Source organism: Mesoplodon bidens (assembly GCF_964165515.1).
Source record: "Mesoplodon bidens genome assembly, chromosome: 1".
Taxonomy (NCBI): domain Eukaryota; kingdom Metazoa; phylum Chordata; class Mammalia; order Artiodactyla; family Ziphiidae; genus Mesoplodon; species Mesoplodon bidens.
The window spans coordinates 183,493,613-183,520,595 of record NC_138176.1 but is presented as its reverse complement, the minus strand read 5'-3'; the positions used below and the strand labels follow the sequence as shown (position 1 = coordinate 183,520,595).

At 41.3% G+C, this 26,983-nt stretch overlaps 1 protein-coding gene across 1 annotated transcript in view; it reads left to right on the top strand.

Annotated features, from left to right (window-relative positions):
- SCARB2 (scavenger receptor class B member 2) overlaps window positions 1-26,983 on the top strand; it is a 67,291-nt gene that overhangs the window by 12,038 nt on the left and 28,270 nt on the right. The window contains exon 2 of the mRNA XM_081245133.1: window positions 7,752-7,909. Coding sequence (XP_081101259.1) covers window positions 7,752-7,909 — 158 coding nt within the window. The remainder of the gene's footprint in view (window positions 1-7,751; window positions 7,910-26,983) is intronic.

The window sequence follows — 26,983 nt, the reverse complement described above, 5'->3', positions numbered from 1 at the left end:
GTCTACCAGATGTTTATTTCCATCCCGGAACTTCGTCATCCACTTGAAACTTGGAGGAACAAGTTCACATCAGACTGTCATGAGAACAGCTAGTCTTACCCTCCCTTCTGGGAAAGATTTTGCCTTCCTTCTTTCTGGGAACTCTTCCCCTTGTCTTTGGACTTTTTTTTTGGCTAAGCTGGATACAAACCAGGCAAGATAAACTTGGGCATTTAACCATCTGTTCACTCACACTGACTGGCTCTTTTGGGGTTCATAATTCTGAGATGATTTTCTTCACTCTAATAAATAAATGAGGTTGCAAATCCTTTTTTTTATTGAAGTATCATTGATTTACAGTATTGTGTTAGATTCAGGTGTACAACAAAGTGATTCAGTATTATATATATATATACATACACACATATATATATCTATATTCTTTTTTTCAGTTCTTTTCCATTATAGTTTATTACAAAATATTGACTATAGTTCCCTGTGCCATACAGTAAATCCTTGTTGTTTATCTATTTTATATATAGTAGAGTGCATCTACTAATCCCATACTTCCAATTTATCCCTTCCCACTCTGCCTTCCCCTTTGGTAACCATAAATTTGTTTCTATGTCTGTGAGTCTGTTTCTGTTTTGTAAATAAGTTCATTTGTACTACTTTTTAGATTCCATGTGTAAGTGAAATCATATAATATTTATCTTTCTCGGACTTACTTCACTTAGTGTAATAATCTCAATCTCTAGTTCCATCCATGTTGCTGCAGCAAACCCTTTCTCACTGTGAAGTTCTTCACACACTGTGACGCTTGTCAGGAAAAGCTGGCGAGGAACACAGAGTGTTCCATCAACCGTTCTGACAATAATAGGAAAAGAAATACTGTACAGCCCAGTGTGGCGGGTGGAGGCCCTTGGCGCTTGTGAGGGAGAACTGACCACAGCTGAGGAGGCATCAGCCTTACCTCTGTTTTACAAGGACAGAGGAAAAGCTAGATGAAGCTGGTTCTCTGTATCTGCTCCTTCTGCCTTCCCTTGGGGTCTATTAATACATTTTGTGGAATCTGAGTTTCTTTCTTAGATTTTCACTTAAAAAAATGATAAGGGAACAGTTATTTTTTCTGCTTACAGAATTAGTTTACTTCTGTTGTAAAAAAAATCCAAACAATGCAGAGAAACATCACAGAGAGAATGCAAGACCCTTCATAATCCTGTTGCATAGAGATAAATGCTATTAGACATTTAGTGTGGAGGCTTAGTGATTTTGAGGGTAACTAAAAGATTGAAATTGTAAAATTATCTATATATCACCCCCCTGGTTTCATGTTTGCATTTTATCTGCTAGTCTTGTCCACATTTATGCATATTTTACATTGTCTGCTTTTACCATTTAACATAGGTTATGAACATGTTCCTTAGGTCTTTGTAGTTTTTATAATTCTAATTGCTTTCTACTCCAGCCTGTGAATTATCATAATTCCCTAAGTCATTCTTGTCCTGTTCAACATTTTGGTTATTTCCGATTTTGTACTACTTCCTTGCTGTTTCAACCTAAACTGAATTTTATGTAGGGCTGGAAGAGAGAATCATGACTAAAGACTTTTTCTTTCCCCCTCTTTCATTGTTAACATTTGTTGGGTTATCTGTATTTGAGCAGACTCATGGAAGCGACATGATTCCTTTTTTCCTTTAGACTAAGTCCTGGAACCCTCTCATCCCCAACCTGAAGATGGTAATAGTCAAGATCGCAGTCACCATTTACTGAGTATTTTGAGCATGGCCTGCGATAAGCGCTCTGCTGAATCTTCATTTCATCCTTACAACAATCTTAGCCAAACCCTCCTTCCCACGTATGCCACTGTAACCTTCTGAAACACCTCTTGCCTGTGTCAATGCAAAATAGGCAACGTGGCACAATAGTTAGGAGTGTCAAATAAAAAACAAATCTGGGGCTTCCCTGGTGGCGCAGTGGTTGAGCGTCCGCCTGCCAATGTAGGGGACGCGGGTTCGTGCCCCTGTCCAGGAAGATCCCATATGCCGCGGAGCGGCTGGGCCTGTGAGCTATGGCCGCTGAGCCTGCATGTCCAGAGGCTGTGCTCCTCAACGGGAGAGGCTACAACAGTGAGAGGCCCGCATACTGCAAAACAAACAAACAAACAAACAAAAAAACCCAAATCTGATTGTAAAGGGGAAAAGACTTTGCAGTAGGGGCAAGGGGACTTGCATTAGGGAGAACCTCTGTGTGGTCTGCAGGGCCTCAAGGCTTAGCCAAAAGGGTCTTCCTTTTATAGGGAGGAGTTCATGGGGCTGGGAAGGAGGGAAACCTAACCAAAGTTTGGTTAACAAACATTTTTCCCCCCAGCTTTATTGAGGTATGATTGACAACTAAAAATTGTATATATTTCAGGTGTACAATGGGATGCTTGATAGGCACCGTGAAATGATTACAACAATCAAGCTAATTAATATATCCATAACCTCACGGAGTTAATTCTTTGTGTGTGTGGTGAGAACACTTGAGATCTACTTTCTTAGCAACTTTCAAGTGTCCAATACAATGTTATTAACTATGGTCACCGTGCTGTACCGGCATTTCACTCCCATTGATCAGTGGGGTCAAGCTGTTCAGCTAATCATGGTGAGGCAAAAAATGGGAATCTGGAGGGTCATTGCCTAGCCTTGTCTTAGGGAAACAAGAGAGACATCTGAGAATCTAAGTCACTGGGGGAAGGGTGTTTCTTTTCAGTCAACCATCTCCCGGAACACGGAAGCAGAGATTCCCGAACCATTACTGTTTTCCAGGGGCATGAGGCTCTGGTAAAATTCAGCCTTGCCAGAAGCACTGGTTTGCAGTGAGTCCTGGGGTGGGAGGCTGGCTGCACCCTCTGCTAGCAAACCTCAGGCATTCACCTAACCTCTTTGAGCTCTGGTCTCCTAAGGTGTAAAATGGGGACGATGATTTCCCTCTTGTAGACTATGAAGGGGATTCGATGAGATAAAGTGGCAACAGAATGCCTGGCTCTTGATAGTATTCTGCAGCTCAGAAACCTTCCATACCCCCTCCTTATATATCATATAAAAGCTAGACTCCTGGGACCCCAACCTACCTCTCTAAATCAATCTCCCTACTCCCTAGAAAACCCACACCCAGTCACATCTAATACCACCTCTCCTCTGTATCTTTTACTGTCTCATTCTCCACATCCACTCTCTCTGATTAAGCAGAGGGCTCCAGGAGAGATGGACGTGGAACAGGCAGGGAGGAAGGGCTCGCTCTGTCCAGCCACACAGGAGAGTCGAACCAACCCCAGCTATCCATGAGGAACCCACCCCCATGACCTCCTCTGCTCGCCAAATTTTTGTTCATTCTTCCTCGCTCACTTTAAGCACTACCTGTCTCCACCTCAGTTCGTAGAATCCATTGTCTGAACACCACGGAGACCATTGCCTGGTATACTCATTGACCATTTATTACGGGCTACTTTCCATTGTTGGTTATCTTGCATGTGTGAATCACCACACCACAAATAGAGTAAACTCCTGAAACACAGAAACCATATCTGTGTTGCTGGGTATCTCCTACCTGCAATGCCTGGCACAGACAGTGTTTGGATGATTTGCATGTATAGTTCTACACTTTGCAAGAAAACCATGGGTATAGCACTGCTTTAAAAAGTTGTTAGGGGCTTCCCTGATGGCGCAGTGGTTGAGAGTCTGCCTGCCGATGCAGGGGACACGGGTTCGTGCCCCGGTCCGGGAAGATCCCACATGCTGCGGAGCGGCTGGGCCCGTGAGCCATGGCCACTGAGCCTGCGCGTCCGGAGCCTGTGCTCCGCAACGGGAGAGGCCACAACAGTGAGAGGCCCTAGTACCGCAAAAAAAAAAAAAAAAAAAAAAAAAAGTTGTTAGGAAAAGTTGTTAGAGACACACAGATTTTTCTTTCCACCCACAAAAGGAACTGGCTGCACTTAGCTCTTTAGTGCTGGATTACCGATAAGACACACAAACTAATAGGTGCTAGATCTATGTGTTTCTGATTCTAGTGAATCTGTATCTGAATTGCTTTCTCTGTATCTGAATGTGGCTGAAATGGCTAGGGAACAACCACTTCCTCTGGGTACACGTTAAAGGCTCCCTGGACTTGTAGCTGTCGAGCTGCTGTTATAGGCCCTTGACCGTGGCTTTGCCTTTGACTGATCATGCCTTTCTTCTGCTCTTCTCTGGTTGTCTCACATCAATTTCTTCTCTCCCAGCATCTTATAAGCAAAGTTGACGGAAAATATAGTTTTCTAGTACTACATTTTGTTGATTGAACCAATATTTCTCCAAAACCTGCATTGTCCTTGTGGAGTGGAGAGGAGTAAAGAAAAAAGAAAAAAAACCTACTCTTTTTTTGTAGGTCAGCACCTTCCATTTTGAGAAGCCAACTGTTAACCTAATATGTTCCAATATAGTAGCTGCACTTTCCTTCTAATTTTTGGTTGCTAATATCACTGCTTCATGTAGATTCCAATTAACCTCAATTTTTGGAAGATGTTTTCTGTCCTGAGCACTTTTTTTCCTAAGAAATTCCTATGTAATTGTGTTATAGGGTTCAAAGGAAGGGATGATCCATCCAGTTAAGGGGAGGGTACTCAAGGAATTCATGGAGGAGGAGAAATTATTGCCCTGCCTTTTTCTGGAAATTTCTGGATAAGAAAAAGAGGTTCTTTTTTTTTTTTTAATGTCTGTCTGTCTGTCTGTCTGTCTGTATTTATTTATTTATTTATTATTTGGTTGCACTGGGTCTTAGTTGCGGCAGGTGGGGTCCTTAGTTGTGGCATGCGAACTCTTAACTGCAGCATGCGTGTGGGATCTAGTTCCCTGACCAGGGATTGAACCCAGGCCCCCTGCATTGGGAGCATGGAGTCTTAACTACTGTGCCACCAGGGAAGTCCCAAAAAAGAGACTCATTTTAATGAAATCAGATGACTTTGAAGGTATCTGTGGGCCTTCAAAATCCTCTAGAAGACAAATAATTATTATTTATGTGTTACACTTCTCATAGTTAACATGCTAGTTTTAGGTAGGTTATATTCATGTTACTGAGCTGTTTCGAGGTGCTGTGTGTATACCTATACCAGAGAAACTCTACCATATAACTTGTATAACTAAAATGTGTAGTAGGTTTATACCCATTTTATTAAAATGTTGTATGCTGAGGTGGGGTGGGAGAGTGGAGTAAAGGGGCACTGGGTTCCAGACCCAGTTCTGACATGAAGCAGCTGTACAGCCTTGACCACAGGCCCTCCTTACCCTGCCAGGGCCTCTGGGTTCCATCTGGTAAGCCTCTCCAGTTATGCTGCCCTCTCTCTCTCTCTGGGCCCGACTCTCTCCCTTGTTCCTCCTCAAATAGCTAAGACTCCTGTTTAGAAGATAAGATAAAAGACCACGAAACTCTTTAAAAAAACTGCCTAAAATGATCGGTTAGGCTGCTTTATGGCCAGGGCAGGGAGAGAGTAATGTGTGCAGGGGCAGGTGGGGAGGGCTTCACAGAGGAGAGAGTCTGAGCTGGATCCGGAGCTTGGAGGAAAGGGGTTTCGTGGTTTGTCTTTAAATTTTTCTATCTCAACAATCTGACCTCAACTCAGAAAATCAGTACTGATAGTAAAGGCCAAGAATATTTCAATAATGTGTTGTTTGGCTAGAAATCTGATGATTAGATGTTCCGAACTGATGCCAAACCACAGAGAGTGCCCAGTTCTATGACACGGCTGACTCATGGATGTGAATTGACTTCCAGCCCTCCAGATGACTGTTTTTGCTTTGACAAGCTTAGGTTTTCTGCATCCATTTATTCCGGTGCCACTTTGTTTTTCCCTGCAGAGATTCTTGGGATATTTTCCATTGAATAATAGAGTTATATCATTAAGTTCCCTTGCGACGTTGCTTCTATTAAATTGGAGGCCTGGACTATTAAAAATTGGCATCCTGTTGTGTTCTGTGTCACAGGATGTTTTAGCATGTGATTTCTGTCATGTTTTGAAGCGGTCCCTCTGTTGTTTGTCATACAAATCCTCACCGCTAGAGGAGTGACAGGTGATATCAGGGGATGCTTCTCTTGCAATCTAGTTATTGTTTCACTAGTGGCCCTACATTGTCTTTATCAGCAGATCCCATTTTCCTCTTGTAAAAATTTTTCTCAGTGTGAATTTTTTTTATTCATTATAAAAATTTGGAAAATACAAAATCTCATCCAGGAGAAAATAACAATGATCCAAATTCCAACATGCCGAGTTAGTCACTGTTTGCGTTCTGGTTTATTTATTCTGTCTATGCTTTTATCCTTCTCAAGTACTTCAGTAATCTTAACTTTAAAAATGCAGTTTTTCTTTAGTAACAAGTTAACTACTAGATATTAGCTTTCTGTCTATTAACTTTGGATGCTGTATTAATCAGGCTTCTCTTGCAATGCTGGATAACAAACAACCCCCAAATCTCGGTGGCTTATAATAGTAACATGTACTCCATACTCCTTACGGCCAGGTTGGCTGCAATTTGAGCTTAGCTGGGTCAGCCGACTTAGGCTGGACTCCTGGCTTCATGTCTGGTCTACACATTACCATTTTAGGGCCTTGGCTGAAGGATCACCAACTACCTGGGACAGGGCAACAGAGGGTGGCTGGTGGAAACTTGCCATGCCTCTTAAGGCCTCAGCTCGAAGTTGGCGCTTTGCCATTCCACTCACGTTCTGTTCATCAAATCAAGTCACTTGCCACATCTGAAGTCTGTAGGGTGGGAAGGATTCTTCTTCCATAGAGGGGCCGTGGTATATTAGTTTGCGAGAGCTGCCATAACAAATACCACAGACTGGGTGACTTGAACAACAGAACTTTATTGTCTCACAGTGTTCTGGATGCTAGAAGTCTGAGATCAAGGTGTCAACAGGGTTGATTTCTTCTGAGGCCTCAGTCATGTTGGATGACAGCCCACCCTGATGACTTCATTTAACCTCTAATTTCTCTTTAAAAACCCTATCTCCAAATACAGTCACATTCTGAGGTACTAGGGGTTAGGACTTGAATATATGAATTTTTGGGGGGGTGAGGGGGGTGGCAGGGACACAATTTAGACCATAATCCATGGTAAGGGTGGGAAACAAAGGAAGGATTGTAGACAAAGAATACCCTAAGCACTTAACCTCAGTGTGGCTTAGCTTTCTCACCATTAAAACAAGGATATGCAAACCTATGTTAGGGGTTTGTTGGGGATTAGATGAGAAAATGCGTGTGAAGGCCCTGGTGGTGAAAGTGGTAGAGCTGGGTGTGGTTCTCCCTCAAATGGAAGAAGCAAAGTAACCTTCTGGGGCCTCTCTTCCTGGTCGCTCACGTGGGCGAGCTGGGAGTGCGTGGAGCTTCTCAGAGTGGCCTGACTTCCACGGAAGCTGTCCGATCAGTGGACTATTTGTGACGAAGCAAATAAGGCCTTTCAGGTACTCAGACTGTGGCCTTGGTTTTGGTGACACCATGTTTCCACCCATGAGCTAGGGCTCTAGCATCCTTTCTTTACCACAGATATTTATAGAAAACCTGTTATGGCTTCTGAGGGCTGTGGGCTTCATATTGGCCTAAGGCATGTCCCTGCTCCCAAGGGACAGCAGCTGAATGCCTGTGGAAAAAATAAGTGAGCCGGGAGGTCAAAGGACAGGGTGTCCCTCGTTCTGCCTCTGTGTTCAAAGCCAACTGCCTTACACTACGTAAATCCCCTTTTGGTTTTCTCCCCCAGAATATTGTGTTAAGGAATGGCTCGGAGACCTTTGAGTCCTGGAGGAAGCCCCCTGTGCCCGTGCACACCCAGTTCTATTTCTTCAATGTCACCAATCCAGAGGAGGTCCTCAGAGGGGAGACCCCTCGGTTGGAAGAAGTGGGGCCCTACACCTACAGGTGAGTCCCGACCCCCTCCCTGCCATACCAGCGAGAAAATGGAGCAACCCCCTGCTGTGGCCTGAGCCCCCGTCTCTTCCCACGAGCATCCTCCGTGTGCTGCGTGGGGGGCACATGTTCCGGCTACAGTTGTCTGAAATGCTGCTGGTGTTTGGCACACGTGTGTCAGTAGCTTTGTGGACCTGGCCAGTCTCAGCCTGTTACGTTTAGAAACGCAGCTGCTTGCTCCTAAGGTGGCAGAATGTGGTTACTAAGCTACGGAGAGCTGCCCTCCACTCCCTACCCTTTTAAGGTCGTCCTGCGATTTTCTTTGGTGACTTTTAGGGTCTTTTCCTATTTCTCTCCGCCACATACCTAGTTTTAGACCAGGGCCTAGAATTCATTGTTGGCCTGGAGACAGGACTTTCTGTCTCTTCTTTTTCTTTTTTTTTTAACTGAGGTATAGTTGACTTACAATGTTGTGTTACTTTCTGCTGTACAGCAAAGTGATGCAGTTATACATATGTATGTACATTCTTTTTTATATTCTTTTCCATTATGATTTATCATGGGATAGTGAATATAGTTCCCTGTGCTACACAGTAGGACCTTGTTGTTTTTCTGTCTCTTCATATTCACTCCTTTTGCCACTCCTCCAGAGTACAAGAGATAACCAGGTGGCGGGGTGGGTTAGAGTCTTTGGCAGTGACCGTCAATTCCAAACGCTGGGGGAGTTAGGAGCATTGCTTTAATCATTTTTTGGAAAAGATTAGTAGAGGGAGGTGCTGGGGGATGTTATGGTCAAAGTATTTTCCCCACTGTTGCCGTATCCCTGCAACCCGCTAGGACAGTAAACTGCCCCACACGCCTTGCAGTCATCTTTCCAACAAAGTTTCTCCTTACCAAGTTAAAAAAAAAATAGTAGAGGAAGCAGACAGCGAGATCTTTCTTCTTCAGAACTGCTGCATGGTAAAAATGCCTCACAATTCTATTGTAACCGATTGCTCAATAAATGGTTGCCAACTGAGTCATTTACTGTGAGTCAGCACTATCTCAGCGCTGGAATTGAGAGATAAAAATCCTGATCCCTGCCTCAGGTGCTCATGGTTTGACTCTGGAGTCGAATGACCTGTTGTGAACCTCACCTCTGCCACTTACTAGTCCTCCATGCCTCAGTTTCCTTATCTATAAAGTGGGGATAAAAATAGGACATCCACCATGGGATTGTTATGAGGACTAAGTGAGTCAAGTATCTATAAAGTGCTTAGACTAGTGCCTGGCACAGAATTAACGCTAATTAAGTGTTTGATGTTATTATTAGTCTTAGGGGATTGTCTTAGTCCGTTCTGTGGAAATCAGTACCCAGAATTGTAAAGATGAGCTTTATCATTATATAGTAGAATTTAAAAAAATAAACAACACTTGGGTCCTCATTTTCAAAAGCATTTTTATACCTTGAAAGCCTCGAGAAACTCCAGGAACTGGGTAGAACCAGGCTTGCATTTGAGGCTGTCCAGCTGGGTGACAATTAGAAGTTGAGCCAGAGTTAGGCTCTGAGCGTCCTGTTTGTTTGTTTTGCAGTTTTAACCATTTTTACGGTGATTAAAAAAAAACCCACATAAGATGTACCATCTTGGGCTTCCCTGGTGACGCAGTGGTTAAGAATCCACCTGCCAATGTAGGGGACGTGGGTTCAAGCCCTGGTCCGGGAAGATCCCACATGCCACGGAGCAACTAAGCCCATGTGCCACAACTACTGAAGCCCGCACGCCTAGAGCCTGTGCTCTGCAACAAGAGAAGCCACCGCAATGAGAAGCCCACGCACTGCAACAAAGAGCAGCCCCCATTCGCCACAACTAGAGAAAGCCCGCGTGCAGCAGTGAAGACCCAATGCAGCCAAAAATAAAAGAATAAATTAATTAATTAATTTAAAAAAATTATTAAGTAAAAAAAAGATGTACCATCTTTACCATTTTTAAGTGCAGTTCAGCAGTGTTAAATATATTCACATTGTTGCAAAACAGACCTCCAGAACTTTTTCATCTTGCAGATCTGAAACTGTATAGCCATTAAATAACTCCTCTTTTCTCCCCACCCTCAGCCCCTAAGAACCAACATTCTACTTTGTTTCTATGAATTTGATTGCTGTAGATATCTCATATAAGTGGAATCGTACAGTATTTGTCTTTTTCTGGTTTTGTTTTGTAACTAAATTCCTTCTGGCGAGACGGATGACTTCCTCCCTGCAAGAATAAACTCACCTGAGAACTAAAGGAAAACCCCAACAAACAGTCTTCCCTCTGGGTCTCCTGGGCCTGATCCTGTGGTCATTATCCTCATCTGAGAAAAAGACATGGGTTCTAATCATAACCCAAGGAAACCCAATGTTCCATTAAGACATCTTCTGGGCCATTGTGTCTGCTGCCTTAATATGCTGTTGTAGATGTGGTCATGGGAATAAATAAATCCTAGAAGTAAAATAGCATCCAACTGTTACCATACTCCCTGCATGTTCCCGTCTTAGAGGGACCTAAACTGACTGCTGAGGGAAGCCTGGGAACATCTCACAAGGGTCCTTAACCCTTGATCCATGGATCCCTAAGGGGTCATGGATAGAATTCAAGGTGGTCTGTGACTTGGGGGGAAAAATTACAGTTCATTTTCATTAACCACTCACTAAAATTTAGCATTTCCTTTGAGTATAAATGTAGGCAACAGATCACAGCAGTGTTAGCAGTACCGTGGCTTCACCACTAATGGAAACACAGATATCGTTGTGTCTCATGATAGCTGTTGCTCAAAATATCATTCATGTTCATAAATACTTCAAAATTACAGTAATTGTGGACTTCCCTGGTGGCGCAGTGGTTAAGAATCCGCCTGCCAGTGCAGGGGACACGGGTTCCAACCCTGGTCTGGGAAGATCCCACATGACGCGGAGCAGCTAAGCCCATGCACCACAACTACTGAGCCTGCACTCTAGAGCCCACGAGCCACAACTACTGAGCCCATGTGCTGCAACTACTGAAGCCCGTGTGCCTAGAGCCTGTGCTCTGCAACAAGAGAAGCCACCTCAGTGAGAAGCCCAGGCACCACAACAAAGAGTAGCCTCCGCTCGCCTCAACTAGAGAAAGCCTGCATGCAGCAACGAAGACCCAATGCAGCCAAAAAAAAAAAAAAATTACAGTAGTTGTTAGACCTGCTGCTACATCTTATTTAAAGTGTCAGCAAAGAAGCACACATATTGCCATATCACAGATTTTTACAGTGACACCTGTATTTCAGTCATTGGTTTCCTTTGTAATCCTGGGTACTTTCTTTTCTGTATGTAAAGACATTTATCTGAGAAAGGATCTACCAGGCTTCCACAGGGCCCAAGGCACAGCGAAGGTAAGAATCCCAAGAGCAGATCCTGTAGGTTGGAAGGCAGATTGGTCACTCACTGATATTTCATTTTTGCTCCATGAGTTTTCCTGCCTCCGGTTTTCACCCTGCCCTGGTCTCTCCCATTTCACTGCCACAGTGATCTTCCAACGCACACAGCTGATATTTCCTTTCCTTCCCTGCTCAGGGTCCTAGTGACTCTCCCTGTGTGATGTTGAAGGCCTGAGCACCCCGGCTTCTTCTGTATATATAGCCTCTTTGTTTGATTTTAATTTAAGTTTTTGGCACTCTCAACCTAGAATTTTATTCTCTAACCAGAGCTAACTCTATGCTATAACCACAACTGTCCAATAGAAATTTAATATGAGTGTCAACGTAAAAAAAAAAAAGCGCAACATAAGAGCTGTGAGTTGAGTTTATACTGTGTCTTATGGAGGACTAGAGCCTGAGAGACAGCCTCTCAGATAGCTCTGAGAAACTGTTCCAAAGAGGTAAGGAAGGGGAACTTCCCTGGTGGTCCAGTGGTTAAGACTCCACGCTTCCAATGCAGGGGGCACGGGTTGGATCCCTGGTCGGGGAACTAAGATCACATGCCACTCAGTGCAGCAAAAAAAAAAAAAAGAGGTAAGGAAGGAGTCAGAATATATGTGAATTTTTTTTGCAGGAAAAAGAAACATGTAGTCAAAACATCAAAAGATTACTTCTAATCACAAAAACAGACATCTCAAGTTAATGATTTTAGTGCTTTTCTATGTATGGGAAGATGCAAGAATCTGAGGTCATTGAAATATTTCCTTAGGTATGTACCTTAATTATCTAGGGGCTGGTATCCAAAGCACAAAATGCTTCCTGTTTTTCTCCATCCTGAATTCCCCTCCGGCTCAGTTTTGGTGGGCAACTGCAGGAGCTAATGGCTTGATCCTATAGAACTAAAAGGGCAAGCAATATTTTTTTTGTTGTTTCCAGTGCCCCACGTTGGTCATAAATTTGACCAAGGCTTGGGAGGCATTTCATGACCAATTTGTCCCACAGCCCTAGGAATGCTTATTCCTAGGTCAGGCAAGGATCTTAGTGATAGGCCATTCATATGCTATATCTGGCTTAGGCCCTATTAACCTAAGCAACCTAAAATCCACTGGCTCTTCTGTTTTACTACTCTATTATGATCCAGGAAATGTTTTCCCCTTGTTGTTTCTTCCCATATTTAAAGTTGCACTATTGCAATTAACTTTATCTGTATATATGTGATATATTTGTGATCATATATATATGTGTGATCAATTGCCTCAAGATATTTAGCCATCATTAATTTTGTTGGAGGCCTGGTTACACATCAGGTAATGCAGGACACAACAGTCTTATAAAATAGAATATAAGTAATATAACAAGTAACATTAATAAGATAGTATAGCAGAGAGACAAAAAGTATAAATAGTTTGAAAACAACAAAGAGAGAACAAATTAAAACAATGATTAGTATAACTAGTTGTAATCTGGATCTCAATAAGCCATCAAGTCCAGAGGGGAGCCAGTTAGAGAAGCCAAATTCTGGAGAGATTAGGTAGAGAGAAAAATTCATCTTCATTTGCAGAGGTATACTTCATCAACTTGCCACATATCCTAGTTAGCATAAGAGGAAGGGTTTTCTGGAACACAAAGACTAAAAGCCAGTATATTTCAGAAAAAAATCATAAGATTATAAATCATATTTATTAGTTCATTAAGTTCCATATAATTAATTCTTGTTGATCTTGATAAATGCATCAGGTTTTCTATTAGAGTTTTATAATTTCTTACCCAGTTCAGTGGTATGATCTAAAAGTCATCAGAAACCTATATTTGTCAAAAAATCCTTTTTATGAATTTTCTTGAAGATTTTCATTTTTGTGAAAGCATCAGAGTAAAACAATGACTGTCTATAAATAACAAAAGACTTAAAATGGCATGGTTAAAGATTTGATTACAATGCAGTTGACAAAGCAACTTGGTTATTTCTGTGACAATACAACATTTTAAGGAATAATTAGAATCATAACTGATAATATTACACTAGGACATATCAGGTTGTTAAGAATTCCATATAATTTCTAGAATATTTATGTTAATGACACTTACCCATGCAATATAACCTAAGAAGGTTTATCACCACTTATTTGACAATGTTTCCCATGTAAGTTAACATATCAAATAAACCTAATTAGTTTAATATCTCTTTTGAGGATGCTTTGGGATCTTCTCTCTGAAGCATCCGAAAGTTAGCTACAGGTCAAAAGGACTTCATTTAGAATTGACTTGGGGAAGTTTGTCAAAGGTATCAAAAGGTTTAAAACACTTGGTCATACAGGATCATAGGTCACTGTGAAACTATACTTATTTACTTAACCCAAATGACAAAAGATTTTAAAGGCAAATATAGAATGTTACAACAGATCATTTAAAAGGTAGAGAAACTTTTTATAATCTGTTATCAAAAGCAGATCAATATTCTAAGAAAACTTTGTTCTCTTAACATAGAGAAAAAAACAAATTCTAGTATTGTACCAGCTTACTTTTATTTTTTATTTTATTTTATTTTATTTTATTTTTTTTCTTTTTTTGCGGTATGCGGGCCTCTCACTGTTGTGGCCTCTCCCGCTGCGGAGCACAGGCTCCGGACGCGCAGGCCCAGAGGCCATGGCTCACGGGCCCAGCCGCTCCGCGGCATATGGGATCCTCCCAGACCGGGGCACGAACCCGTATCCCCTGCATCGGCAGGCGGACTCTCAACCACTGCGCCACCAGGGAGGCCCATGTACCAGCTTACTTTTAATGTTAAAATTTATTTACTCAATTAAATTTTATTTTAATCCTAGCCAGTCCTGACGATGTACAAACCTTTTTCTTTTCAGGGTTTCTTTCCCACAAAACTAATAAACTTTCTTTTTTATCTTCAGGCTTTGTCCTATGCCTTCCTTTTGTTTCTCTCTCTCCAGGACAAAATTACCTTCTTTTCCCTTAGCAATATGCATTTCCATTCCTTATACTTTTTTTTCCTTTCATACAAAGATGTTTTCCTTATTAATTTTAGTATTTTTACTTACATATATTAATTAGAATGCTTAACCTTTAAAACCTTAATTTCTTTCTCCAAAGAATACATACAGATGGCCAACAGGCTCATGACAAGATGCTCAATGTGGCTAGTTATTAGAGAAATGCAAATCAAAACTACAGTGAGGTCAAAATGGCCATCATCAAAAAGTCTACAAGTAATAAATGCTGGAGAGGGTGAGAGAAAAGGGAACCCTCCTTTGCTGTTGGTGAGAATATAAATTGTTGCAGCCACTATGGAAAACAGTATGGAGGCTCCTTAAAAAACTAAAAATAGAGCTATTGTATGATCCAGCAATCCCACTCCTGGGCATGTATCTGAAAAAGATGAAAACTCTAATTCAAAAAGATACAAGTACCCCAATGTTCACAGCAGTGCTGTTTACAATAGCCAAGACATGGAAGCAACCTAAATGTCCATTGACAGATAAATGGATAAAGAAGATGTGGTATATACGTACAGTAGAATACTACTCAGCCGTAAAAAAAAGAATGAAATATTGCCATCTGCAGCAACATGGATGGACCTAGAGATTATCATACTAGGTGAAGTAAGTCAGACAGAGAAAGACAAGTATATGGTATCACTTACATGTAGAATCTAAAAAAAATACAAATGAACTTATTTACAAAACAGTAACAGACTCGCAGACATGGTTACCAAAGGGGAGAGGCGGGAGGGTGGGATAAAATAGGAATATGGGATTAACAGATACCCACTACTATATATAAAATAAACAACAAGGACTTACTGTATAGCACAGGGAATTACAGTCAATATCTTGTAATAACCTATAAAGGATAAAAATCTGAAAAAGAATATATATATATATATATATATACACACCTAGAAAGAATTTATACACCTATAAATTCTTTCTAGCTGTGTGTGTGTGTGTGTGTGTGTGTGTGTGTGTATATATATATATATATATATATATACACATACCTATAAAGGATAAGAGTCTGGAAAACAATCTGAAAAAGAACCTATTGAAGATAAGAATCTGAAGAAATCTGAAAAAGAATATATATCAATATGTATATATAGAGATATATACATATATATATATATATGTGAATCACTTTGCTGTACACCTGAAACTGACACAATATTGTAAGTCAACTATACTTCAATAAAAATTAAAAAATTTTAAAACCTTAATTTCTAGTGAAAACTAAGAAGTAAGCAATTATGTACTTCTATGTTAGCATTCTGTAGATTGGCAAACTTATAAATACCATTTATGATTTTTAAAAACGTGCCCTTGGGGCTTCCCTGGTGGCATAGTGGTTAAGAATCTGCCTGCCAATACAGGGGACATGGGTTCGAGCCCTGGTCTGGGAAGCTCCCACACGCCGCAGAGCAACTAAGCCCATGCACCACAACTACTGAGCCTGTGCTCTAGAGCCCACTAGCCACAACTACTGAACCCACGCACCACAACTCCTGAAGCCTGCGCACCTAGAGCCTGTGCTCTACACCAAGAGAAACCACCACATTGAGAAGCCCACGCACCACAGCGAAGAGTAGCCCCCGCTTGCTGCAACTAGAGAAAGCCTGCATGCAGCAACGAAGACCCAACGCAGCCAAAAATAAATATATTTTAAAAATTAAGATCTTTTAAAAAAATAATTAAAAAATAAAAATAAATAAAAACATGCCCTTTTATGGAAAAATTTTCAATGTGACACAAAACATTTATTAATGGTGCTAAACATCTTTAATTTCTCTGTAAAAGGAAGCCTATTTTCAGTAATCAGTTTTTCAGTATCTTTATTTGGGAATGATCTAGATATTTAGTACATTTCCATCATTTAACTTAGCAAAACTCTAAAGTTTCCAGTTACCAAAAATCTGGAGAAACTATTTTTAAGTAGACATACCATAAAACATAATAATTCTTAAACAGTACACTAAATGGCTCTTATCCCATGTATATCTATTTAACTCATTTGTTTCCAACAATTATATTTAAATTACCCATGAAAACTTCAGGAGACATTAGACCAAGTCAGCCATCATTCCAAGCTATTTTTCTTGCTGATAAATTTTAAAACAAATAATATGAACATTTTGACTAGGTTCAATAAAAGTAAGACATGTCTGTATTAATTAAACCAACAAACTTAAGCTTTAAACCAAATATTAATTTAATATTGAACATTTCCCAGATCACATGAACTTGAAATTCATTTGGGTTGGTTTCTATTACATTCAAAAATATTTAATTTCAAGTGCCTCATTTAAGTCAGTTAAATAGGGCTCCTTTATAAATTAATATTGATGATACTGTCTGGAGGTAGAGACATATCTATAATGTACACACAGACATATAACAGACATAACCAGAGGTCTCATAACTTCATTTTATAACTTAGTCGTGAATCAGGTATTACAATATAAACTTACTAGTTTATAAATAACAGTTGGCGTAAGTTAAATTTATTTGCTTAGATGACTTAGCCTTTTTACAAAGACAGTTGCTTTCAATTCCCCAAAGAACTGGTCTGCCTAAATGATATCAAATGATTGATTTGTGCAACTACATTTTCTTTAATTTGCTTTTTTATATCAATGAGAAGATTTCCAGCTAAACTGGAAATTAGGAGTTCTATGTTCTAGAACTTTAGGGTTCATTTTATCATGCCTTCAAAAGTTTGCACAAGGCATTCAACAAAGGCCCTCTTTCTGAGTGCACAAGTCAAACCCAGACCAGTTTACCCTAGGGGCAAAAAAAGTCTCCACTCTTGCTTTATTAGGCCCTGAATATTAGCCCCCAGTTTTTGTTTCATATTGTGCAGGCTCAGGTAACTCTGTTTCCTTTAGTATGTTTAATTAATACTGCCTTAGGGGCAGATTTATATGCTCTGTATTATAATACCAGGCAGGAGAAGCACTCCCCAGTGAGACATAATGTCTATCCCACAGTATGATCAGGCAAAAGAGATGTAAGCATCTCACATAAAGCCCATTCAAATATGCCAATTTTTTTTAAAATTTATTTTTGCCTGCGTTGGGTCTTTGTTGCTGTGTGCGGGCTTTCTCTAGTTGTGGCAAGCGGGGGCTACTTTTCGTTGTGGTGCATGGGCTTCTCATTGCTGTGGCTTCTCTTGTTGCGGAGCATGGGCTCTAGGCACACGGCTTCAGTAGTTGTGGCACACAGGCTCAGCAGTTGTGGCGCACAGGCTTAGTTGCTCTGCAGCATGTGGGATCTTCCCAGACCAAGGATTGAACCCGTGTCCCCTGCATTGGCAGGCAGATTCTTATCCACTGTGCTACCAGGAAAGCCCCAAATATGCCAATTTTTAAAATATAAATTTTTATCTCAATTCTATCAACTCTTATACCTTTAACTTTAGCCAAGTGACCCAGGCCCTTTTGTCAATCTTTAACTTGATTAGTTGGCCTAACTGTTGCCTCAAGCAATTGCTGGTTAGGTATCTTTGTGTAATTTTATTCCAGCCTTTAAAATTTTTTTTTTCACTGGGCTAAATAAGCCAGACTTGTTTGGGGCCCTTTAATGTTGGGGGACCAATAGTGGGTCTCTTTGGCCCATTCAACTTTAGGTAATGTTGTATCAAAGCCTTTCTTTTTGTTTTTTGTTTTTTGGCCGCGCTGTGCGACTTGCAGGATCTTAGTTCCCTGACCAGGGATTGAACCTGGGCCCTCGGCAGTGAAAGCACAGAGTCCCAACCACTGGACCACCAGGGAATTCCCTGAAGCCTTTGTTTTAATCTCATCAATGTCCATTTTATTTATCGCATTTTAAAATCACCATCTAAAGATTTCTATCCTGCTGGGACGAGTCCCTTTAAAATTTCCACCTTGTTGGGAAGCAGTCTCTTGACTTTCCCCTCAGCATTTCCTATTCCCTTGTTAATCAACCTGATTAACATTAATTAACGTAATGTTTTTATTAGTATCCTAAGACCCATCAAGGGAAAGCCAAGACTACAAATAAGGCTTCCCAAATCCTTTTGTTTTATTTTGTTTTAAACTATGGGAATTCTTAAGGTTAGAATCTTAAGAATTCCCATAGTTTATTCAGAGGTTGTTAATTAACCTCTGTATCTACCTTTTAATTTGCTCTTTTCATAGGTACCAATAAAACAGCTATTTATAATGAGAGCTCTCTAAAAATTTACCAATTTAGAAGTTTCTTCAATTTAAAGGATCCATTGTCTGGCCATTGATGAGTAGTATCTTAATAGTGATAACCAGGAAGATGCAACAGGCACCCGCAACAAGAGAGTGCAAAGGATGCAGCCTTCAGAAGATCCAGAAAGTTTACTCCAAAAAATAGTCTAAGAAAATAAAGGCCTTTGTTGTACAGGTGGACGCAACGAAGGTTGAGAAGACAAAGGTCCCTTATGAACTGGGACCCCTTATGACAAATTTTCCTGAGAGCTGGCACAGCCAGACAAAAAGACTGTTTGGAATCCCAGTCTATTTGACGGGCTGTCAAATGTACATCATATGTGTACTTTCCTGATGGTGGACACTGTGCTCTCAAAACACAGAACAAAATGCCTAAGATGATCAGGTAGAACATTTACATCTCAGATGCATAGGGAGAGAAATGCAAGTTCCTCCTAAGTCCTAAGAGGGCTTTTGTTCCTTTAAGGTCTGAAATCTGAAAAGATATTTTATCAAGCTGGCTTTCTCTAACTGGGTATGCAAAAACCAGTATTGGAATGTCAAAAAGAGCCCCATCTCAGCCATTTTTAGGGTGAGATTTCCTCAGTAACTCTCACTTAAGTACTTGCAAGTATAAATTCTGTACATCCCTAAACCTGGCTGGGTTTTAGTTGTTAGTTGGAGGTTGGCTTTCTGATACCCCTCATTTCTCTGTTTGAGAAACTGTTTCCTATTTTAAAGTTGAATTTGTCAGGAATAAAATTTACTAATGAAATTGTGTGATGGGCAATGTGCTGCTTGTGAGCTTAACCCCTCTAGGTGTTACCCTAGAGTCACTTCTGCTCTTCTACGGATCTCTTCTAAAACCACCATTGGTGCTGGGATCAGTGAGTGGCCAGCTCTCATACATGGTCCCCAGACAAGCACGTTTTAAACTAATGAGTGGGTTTCCTTATGGGACTCTGCTTCCATCACTCCCATAAATGTCTTAGTTGCCTGAGAAAGCCATAAATGACTGGGAGGACCCTCGTCCCTCTTCCCCTGAGCAGAGCTTTCATGTGATATCTTCACTTTTATCCTGACAGAGTCTGTTAAGGTAGCCAAATTGAGGAAGGATGTCAGGTCAGCTTCCTACTTAATCACCTAGTCCAAGCCTCCTTAGGGTCTTTCAGCTGAGCAAAATCATCCCAGTGTTTCTCACCTGAGGGTAACCTCGGTGTCTTTCAGTTGAGCAAATATAGGCACCTCTTCTGGAGCCTAAGTTCAAGGATAACCTACCCCTCATAGTGAGGAGTTTAACAACCTCTGAATAAACTCAGGATCTTCAGCTAAGAGTGGGAGATCCGGTACCAAGAGAGACTCACTTAAATTTGTCTGGACTCATTGAGGAGGCAGACTGGCACAAGGGGCCCTGCTGGTGTCAAGGCTCTGGAGCCTTGTAGAATTCAGGCGAAGGAGCGAAGTCTGCTCTGGGTCTTCATGGTTGCCAAAACTGCTGATAAAAAAAAAAGGCACAACATAAGAGCTGTGAGTTGAGTTTAGTCTTACTGAGGTCTGTAGCCCAGGAGACAGCCTTTCAGATAGCTGTGAGAAACTGTCCCAAATAGGTAAGGGAGGGGCCAGGATATATGTGAACTTTTTTGCTGGAAAGAAACACATAGTTGAACATCAAAAAATTATTGCTAATCACAAAGAATAGACACTTCAAGTTAATGATTTAAGTTGTTTTCTATGTATGGGAAGATGCCAGAATCTAGGGTCATTGAAATATTTCCTTAGTTATGAACCTTGACTATCTAGGGACTGATATCCAAAGCACAGAATGCTTTCTGTTTTTCTCCATCCTGAATTTCCCTCAGGCTCACTGTCGGTGGGCTACTGCAGTGGCTAATGGCTTGATCTTTGTGGAACTGTAATTGCAGGCAACATTTTTTTTTCTTTACATGAGCCACATATGTAATTTAAAATTTTCTAGGAGTCACATTTAAAAAAAGTAAAAGGAAGCAGGAGAAATTAATTTGAATATTTCATTTACCTCCAAACTACTTAAAATAGTATCATTTAAACATGTAATCAATATTCAGAATTATTAACAAGGCACTTTGCATTCTTTTTTTCATATGAAGTCTTTGAAATCCATGTGTATTTTACATTATAGCACGTTGAATTCAGGACTAACCACTTTTCAAGTGTGTAATAGCCTCATGTGGCTAGTGGCTGCCATAGTGGACAGCACGGTTCTAACCAAACTCCAATTAATTTTACAGCCCTAGACACCCTACCCTGTCAGTAAGCATGCCGTTCCCTCAGTCAAGAAGGAATTCCTCACCACCTCTCTCCATTCTCCCCTAGATTTTCCCTGACTTTGAATGTACTCTGCCTGGTATGTGATAAAGTGAAAGGAAAGAACCAAATCCTTTCATCTCTGAGTATCCAGTGTCCAGTGAATATTTATAGAATAAGTGAATGAAACATCCTCAGCCATGGTTTAAATCCACAGGACACACGTTGCTCAGCTGGAACCCCAGGACTGAATCATGGAGACCCAGGACCCAAGGACAGGTTCAGGAAAGGGGAATAGGGTCCTGAAAATGAGTGACTTTGTTTAGGAACGGCTACTCACATGTGCATTACAAACTGCTAAGTGGGCTATAAACTGGGATTTGTAGGAAAACCTGGCTTTTTAGGGAGCCCTAAAAAGCCCCTCTAATGGGTCTTTTGTAATCATTTGGTGGATCTGATCTCTGTCACTTGTGACTTAATTATGCTATTGTTTAGCTACACGGGAAAGACAGAACATTCCAGTGGCTCTGCCCCAGTATTTGATAGTCCCATGGGTTCCCTCCAGACTGAGTCAGCTGTGTGTGTGCAAAGAAGGGGAGGGCATGCGGCCCCCCATTGGTCAGTGTGGGTTGGCCTGGGGTGGGAGTCTCTGAGATGGGGAGGCCACGCTGGGCAGTGCAGGGCCTGATTGATTGGACACACAATTTACAGTGGCACATTCCCCATGACTTTCATGTATTCATGAGTTCAGAATATTAGTGTTTTTGGAAAAAGATGGTGGAAGTTCCACATGTAGATAAAAAACCAGTCAGTCTGGTTTAAGGAATGTAGTGCGTTGTTTACATTTTTATTAAGCTGTGGATGGAGCAGCCCTGGAACAGGTCTGTTAACACAAAGCTAATTTGCCTCATGATCCTGTTGCTTAGTGACCTACTTGCCTAAAATTGTGTATCCAATGGCTTCTGCAACCTTTTTGAGATTTTTCATTTTGTCCGGTTTCTTTTTCTATTTTGCCTACTATTTAGCATTTCAAGAATTTTTTTAAAAATTAATTTGTCCAAGGGCTCTATCAACTAACTTTCATGTTTCTAACATGTATGTGCTGAATATACAATATCCCATTAAACATCTTCTCCTTGACTTTCTTAGTTTTGCTGTTTGGATTGTTAATTTCTTTTATAAAGTCTTATTACTGCTTTGATAGTAAGGAAAAAGATGTGAGGGACAAATATTTCGTAAGTGTTTTTTAATTATTATTCACTGACCATTAAGTAATACTGGATTATAAAGTAATCAACATGTACAACATCATATATAGCATTACCTTTAAAAGAGTAAAATATATTTTATAAAAATAATATATATAAGCAGCAAAGATAAAGTTGAAAGTACAGGAAAGTAAAATAAAAAAACTGCTACCCTCCATGGTTTCATTGTCTCAAAGATAACCAGTGCTAATGGATAGATTCTCAGTCATTTTCGCATGGTCGTGTTTTACTTTTACATGGTTATACTGTATATACTTATGCATGTTCATACGTGTATATTCTACTCACTTAATATTACATCAGAGGTATTTTCCCATGTATGTGTTAGTCATTATACAAATATATTTTCGTGATGATAATATTCAAGAGATAGAGGGAATATATTACTATACTTAACCACTCCCTTCTTCTTGGATATGTCTATCAGTTCTCGTTCCATCCTTTGATTACCACATCGACTGAATGTTCTCCTCATGTTTGCCAACCGATTGTGTTTCCACATTCTTAGTTCTTGTCCTTTGCCAGTTTGCCTGTCTGGGTTCCGGTGTGTTCATGCCACTCCGTAAGCTTTTTATATAATAACGATGTTAACCCTGTGTCACAACTGTGGCAACTGTTTCTCTGTTGTTTGCATTTTTAATTTTAAAATTTATATGTAACCAAGTCTATTCTTTAATGAACTTTTCTATCATTTCTGAGTTTAAAAAGTCCCACTTCCTTCAAAGGTTTGATATTCAAGTCTATTTTCTTGTAGTTCTCTTTTTTCCACATTTAATTTCTTATGGATCTAATTGTCTCCTTACAATTTCGCCAAGATAGGAACTTAGTTTAAAGTTTCAAATGCTGTACTGTTATTCCTTTGGTCCTTTACTCAACTCTGAGCCAAGCTATATACGTATTTTTTTTAATACCAAAGAGATGGTAGAAAAAATTGAAATGCCATGGTTTTTGTTTCCATTATTGTAAGAGGATGCTTATCTCTTTTTCTAAACCTGACTCACTCTACTCTGATAGGACCGTTTTTCTCAAAATAGAAACAGAAATAGCTTTAGATAAATCAGTTTTTTAAAAAATCAAAAGTGAGAAAAATAGAAAAGATCTGCTTCTTATCCTGTACAAAAAGGTGGTGACCAGGTGGGTTTTAAATGCATGTGGAGTCCTGGGTGAGCCAGCAGGGTCAGGGTAACACTTGGGAGGACAGGGGACCATTTCCATCTTCAGCAGTGAAGCTGTTTCTTATACATCGCCAACAAACATGGGCCACCGCCCACCCCCTACCCAGTGCTTTTTCTCCGAGTCCTGCTCTGGACTCTGGGTTTTCAGTCTTTCTCCTAGTTGACAAGGCAGTGGTGATAGACAGTTCAGCAGCCCGCTGTTCAGACTCCGCCTTTGGCTGGCTTTCCTGCTCTGCCCTCTCTTCTGGGTCGTCCCATCCACTCTGACTGCACTTCACTTCCCTGCCATGCCCTGAGCTGCAGGCTGCTCTTGTTTTTTTTTAAACATACACAAAGTTGGAAGAAGCTTTTTATTTATTTATTTATTTTTGGCTGCGTTGGGTCTTCATTGCTGCGTGTGGGCCCTCTTTAGCTGTGGCGAGTGGGGGCTACTCTTCGCTGCAGTGCGCGGGCCTCTCACTGCGGCGGCCTCCCCTGCTGTGGAGCACAGGCTCAGTAGTTGTGGCGCGTGGGCTCAGCAGTTGTGGCTCACGGGCTCCAGAGCGCAGGCCCAGCAGCTGCAGCACACGGGCCTACCTGCTCCGTGGCATGTGAGATCCTCCCCGTCCAGGGATCGAACCCGTGTCCCCTGCACTGGCAGGCGAACTCCTAACCACTGCGCCACCAGGGAAGTCCAGGCTGCTTTTTCTAAACCGCCTCTGCAGTGCGTCATCCTCTGCCCCACCGCAGTTTTCTCACCCTCCACTCAAGAAACACATCCTGTGCTGTCGTGCGATGCTGCCTGCCTTGCTCTCCCTCTGCCTCTGTCTGGAAGCCCCTCCACCCTCCCACCCCCGGGAAGCCTACTTCTTCTGGAACCAAGTGTGCTCCTGCCCAGTGTTCCCTCAGGACACCCATTCCAGTTGCCCACCCCCCCTGCCCCCGACCTAGCACCTTGGGGTCAGCTTCAGAGCTCTTTCTACATGTGAGGTAGCCCTTTAAACAGCAGCCTGCTCCGCTCTGCTGTGGATTCTTCGAGGACAGGACCCAGGTCTTAACATCTCTCCATCTCAAGAACTTAGCACAAGCCCCCTCCTACATGATATTAATAGCTAATGTTTCCTAAAGCACTCAGTATGTGCCAGGTAGTGTTCTGACTGGATGACAAGCTTATGTGGATTTAATTCTCACAACAACCCTACAAGGAAGGGATGCTGTTATTTCCATTTCACAGATGAGGAAACTAAGGCACAGAAGTTAGTAAGGGATGAAGCCAGGATTGAATGCAAAGCCTGACGGTCAGATCTCAACCCAGGCTGTACCCAGTGTGTTCAGTCACTTCTTATAGGGATCCTCAACAGAGAGCATTGGGTGAATGGAGAACAGAAATGACTTGGGACATTGGATTATGTGGTGGTATTGAATGTATCTAATTTATCCAACACCTGTGAGGAATTAGATATTGCAGAGATGTTAGTTTTCCAATTGATTAAAATTATTCCTTTTGGTTTCTTTATCTCAGGCGTATTTTTTGCCTTCTGTGATGGTGAGATTTTGCCTAAACATTCAGGAGATTAAAAATTCTTTTTTGTTTTAAAAAGTAAGAACTTCTTTTAAAAAAAGGTTTTAAATGAAATATCTGTAAAATCAATTATGTATTTTCCTGCCAGATTGAACAGTTCATGGGGCATAATCAACCTTTTCTTAGTGACTAGGGCTATCATTGTGATTAACAAATAGTAAACTGTATTCTGAGCCTGTGATGTCCTGGGACGTTTGATATCAATCAGTAGGATTAATTAGTATCTACTAAGTACCAGGGACTATACCAGGCACTTTCAAGTATGGTTCCTTAATTAATTGTCTAGGCCTGCGATTTTGCTTTGCCTTTTTGTTTTTTAATTTTGTTTCTGTTTCTGGAAGCTTCTTTGGTCTTCTCCGATACAGTAAAGCACTAATCCATCACTTCTTGCTCTCGGTCTGCTGTTCACCAGGAAAGCATCCTGCCTCTAGCTGACTGTGGTTGATCAGCTATGGGGAGATTTGGGTAACGAGACTTGTTGCTCTTGTTACTAAACTCCCTCTCCTTTTGCTGTGACCTCCCTAGGGTCACCAGCATGACAGGAGTGCTTGGAAGGGAAAGCCTTTTGGGTTTCCTCTGACTGTCACATGTTGTTTTGAGACGGAGGTCCCTTGCCATCCCTCCCCTCGGTTTTCCTCTGCAGAGCTGGAGGCCACTCCTGACAGCCCTGTGGCACTGTCTTCCTTCAGTTAGATGGCTCAGCAAAGGCTGTGTGTCGGTCATGCCCGAGGATGGCTGGTGGCTGGGGGAAGTCACCTGGTTAGCTGTGAGTGACCTGACATGAACCCTTTGTGCCTGCCAAGGGAATGAAATGTTTCTGTGGTTCGGGAACCCTTGGCTTTGACTTTTTGAAGTTTATTGAGAAACCAAGTCAAGTTACGAGGCAGAAAGCGATTGGAACATCCATGTGCAATTTCCCTTTAAAACATCAGGTTCTTACAGGGTAAGCAATAAAGAAAACATTCTAAAAGTCATCTTCAAAGTCAGTAAACATACATAGGCATAAACGAAGCAGGCTGTAGACTTGGAATTACTCAGGCCTCTAGGTGTATGACCTAAGGCTCAGTGAAAACAACAAAAAGTCTTGGGAAGGTCATCAATTTTCGTCATCAGTTAGAAAACTTGGCAGTGTTGGTCCCTGGCTTCTGAATCTGTTGAATCCCAGCTCTTGACTGCCTGGCCCAGCTTTCTGTGAGTACAAGGAAACTGGCGTTCACCCTGGGGTCGCTTTTTCTACTTGTAGTTCCCTGGTGGTCAGCAGGGCCAAGCTGGGATCCTGGGCCCCGATTATACACAGCTTCTCCTGGAGAAGTCTGTCCTTTCCCCTTCCCTGCAGGGCGGCTCTGGGACTAGAGAGGGGGCGGGGCCCTCTCTGCAAGCACCTGCCTTGGCTCAGGCAGGGATTTGCCTTTGAAATTTCTTCTTTTCCTCCAGCTTCTAACAAATCCCTTTGCATTCACTTAGGTGTAGACTCAAGGAAGACCTTGGACATGAAGTCAGGCTACCAAGAGTCTAAACCCAGGTCTGACACTTCTTGGTTAGTCCTGGGAAAGTTACGTTAGCTGAATCTCTGTTTCCTCACGGGTTATGATTTCTCTGTGAGAGGGTTTTTGGTTGCAAGCAAGAGAAACCTCTCTTGAGTGATATCACTCATCTGTGGAATCTAAAAAATACAACAGACTAGTGAATATAACAAAAAAGATTCATGGATATAGAGAACAAGCTAGTGGTTACCAGCAGGGAGAGGGAAGGGGGAGGGGTCAGGGAGTAAGAGGTACAAACTATTAGGTATAAAATAAGCTATAGGGATATATTGTACAACACGGGGAATATAGCCAATATTTTATAATAACTATAAGTGGAGTATAACCTTTAAAAATTGTGAATCACTGTATTGTACTGTACACCTATAACTTATATAATATTGTAGAGCAACTATGCTTCAATTTAAAAAATAAATAAAATAGTATCATTTCAACATGTAATCAATATTAAAAAGCTGAGATATTTTACATTCTTTTTTTTTTTTGGTACTGGTTTTGAAATCTGCTGTGTATTTTACCCTTACAACACATCTCAGTTCCAATTAGCCACAGTTCAAGGGTTCAGGAGACACAGGGCTACCAGGTGAGACAACACAGCCCTTGATGAAACAGGAAGAACAGGTAAGCGGCAGAGAAGGAATAGACATGG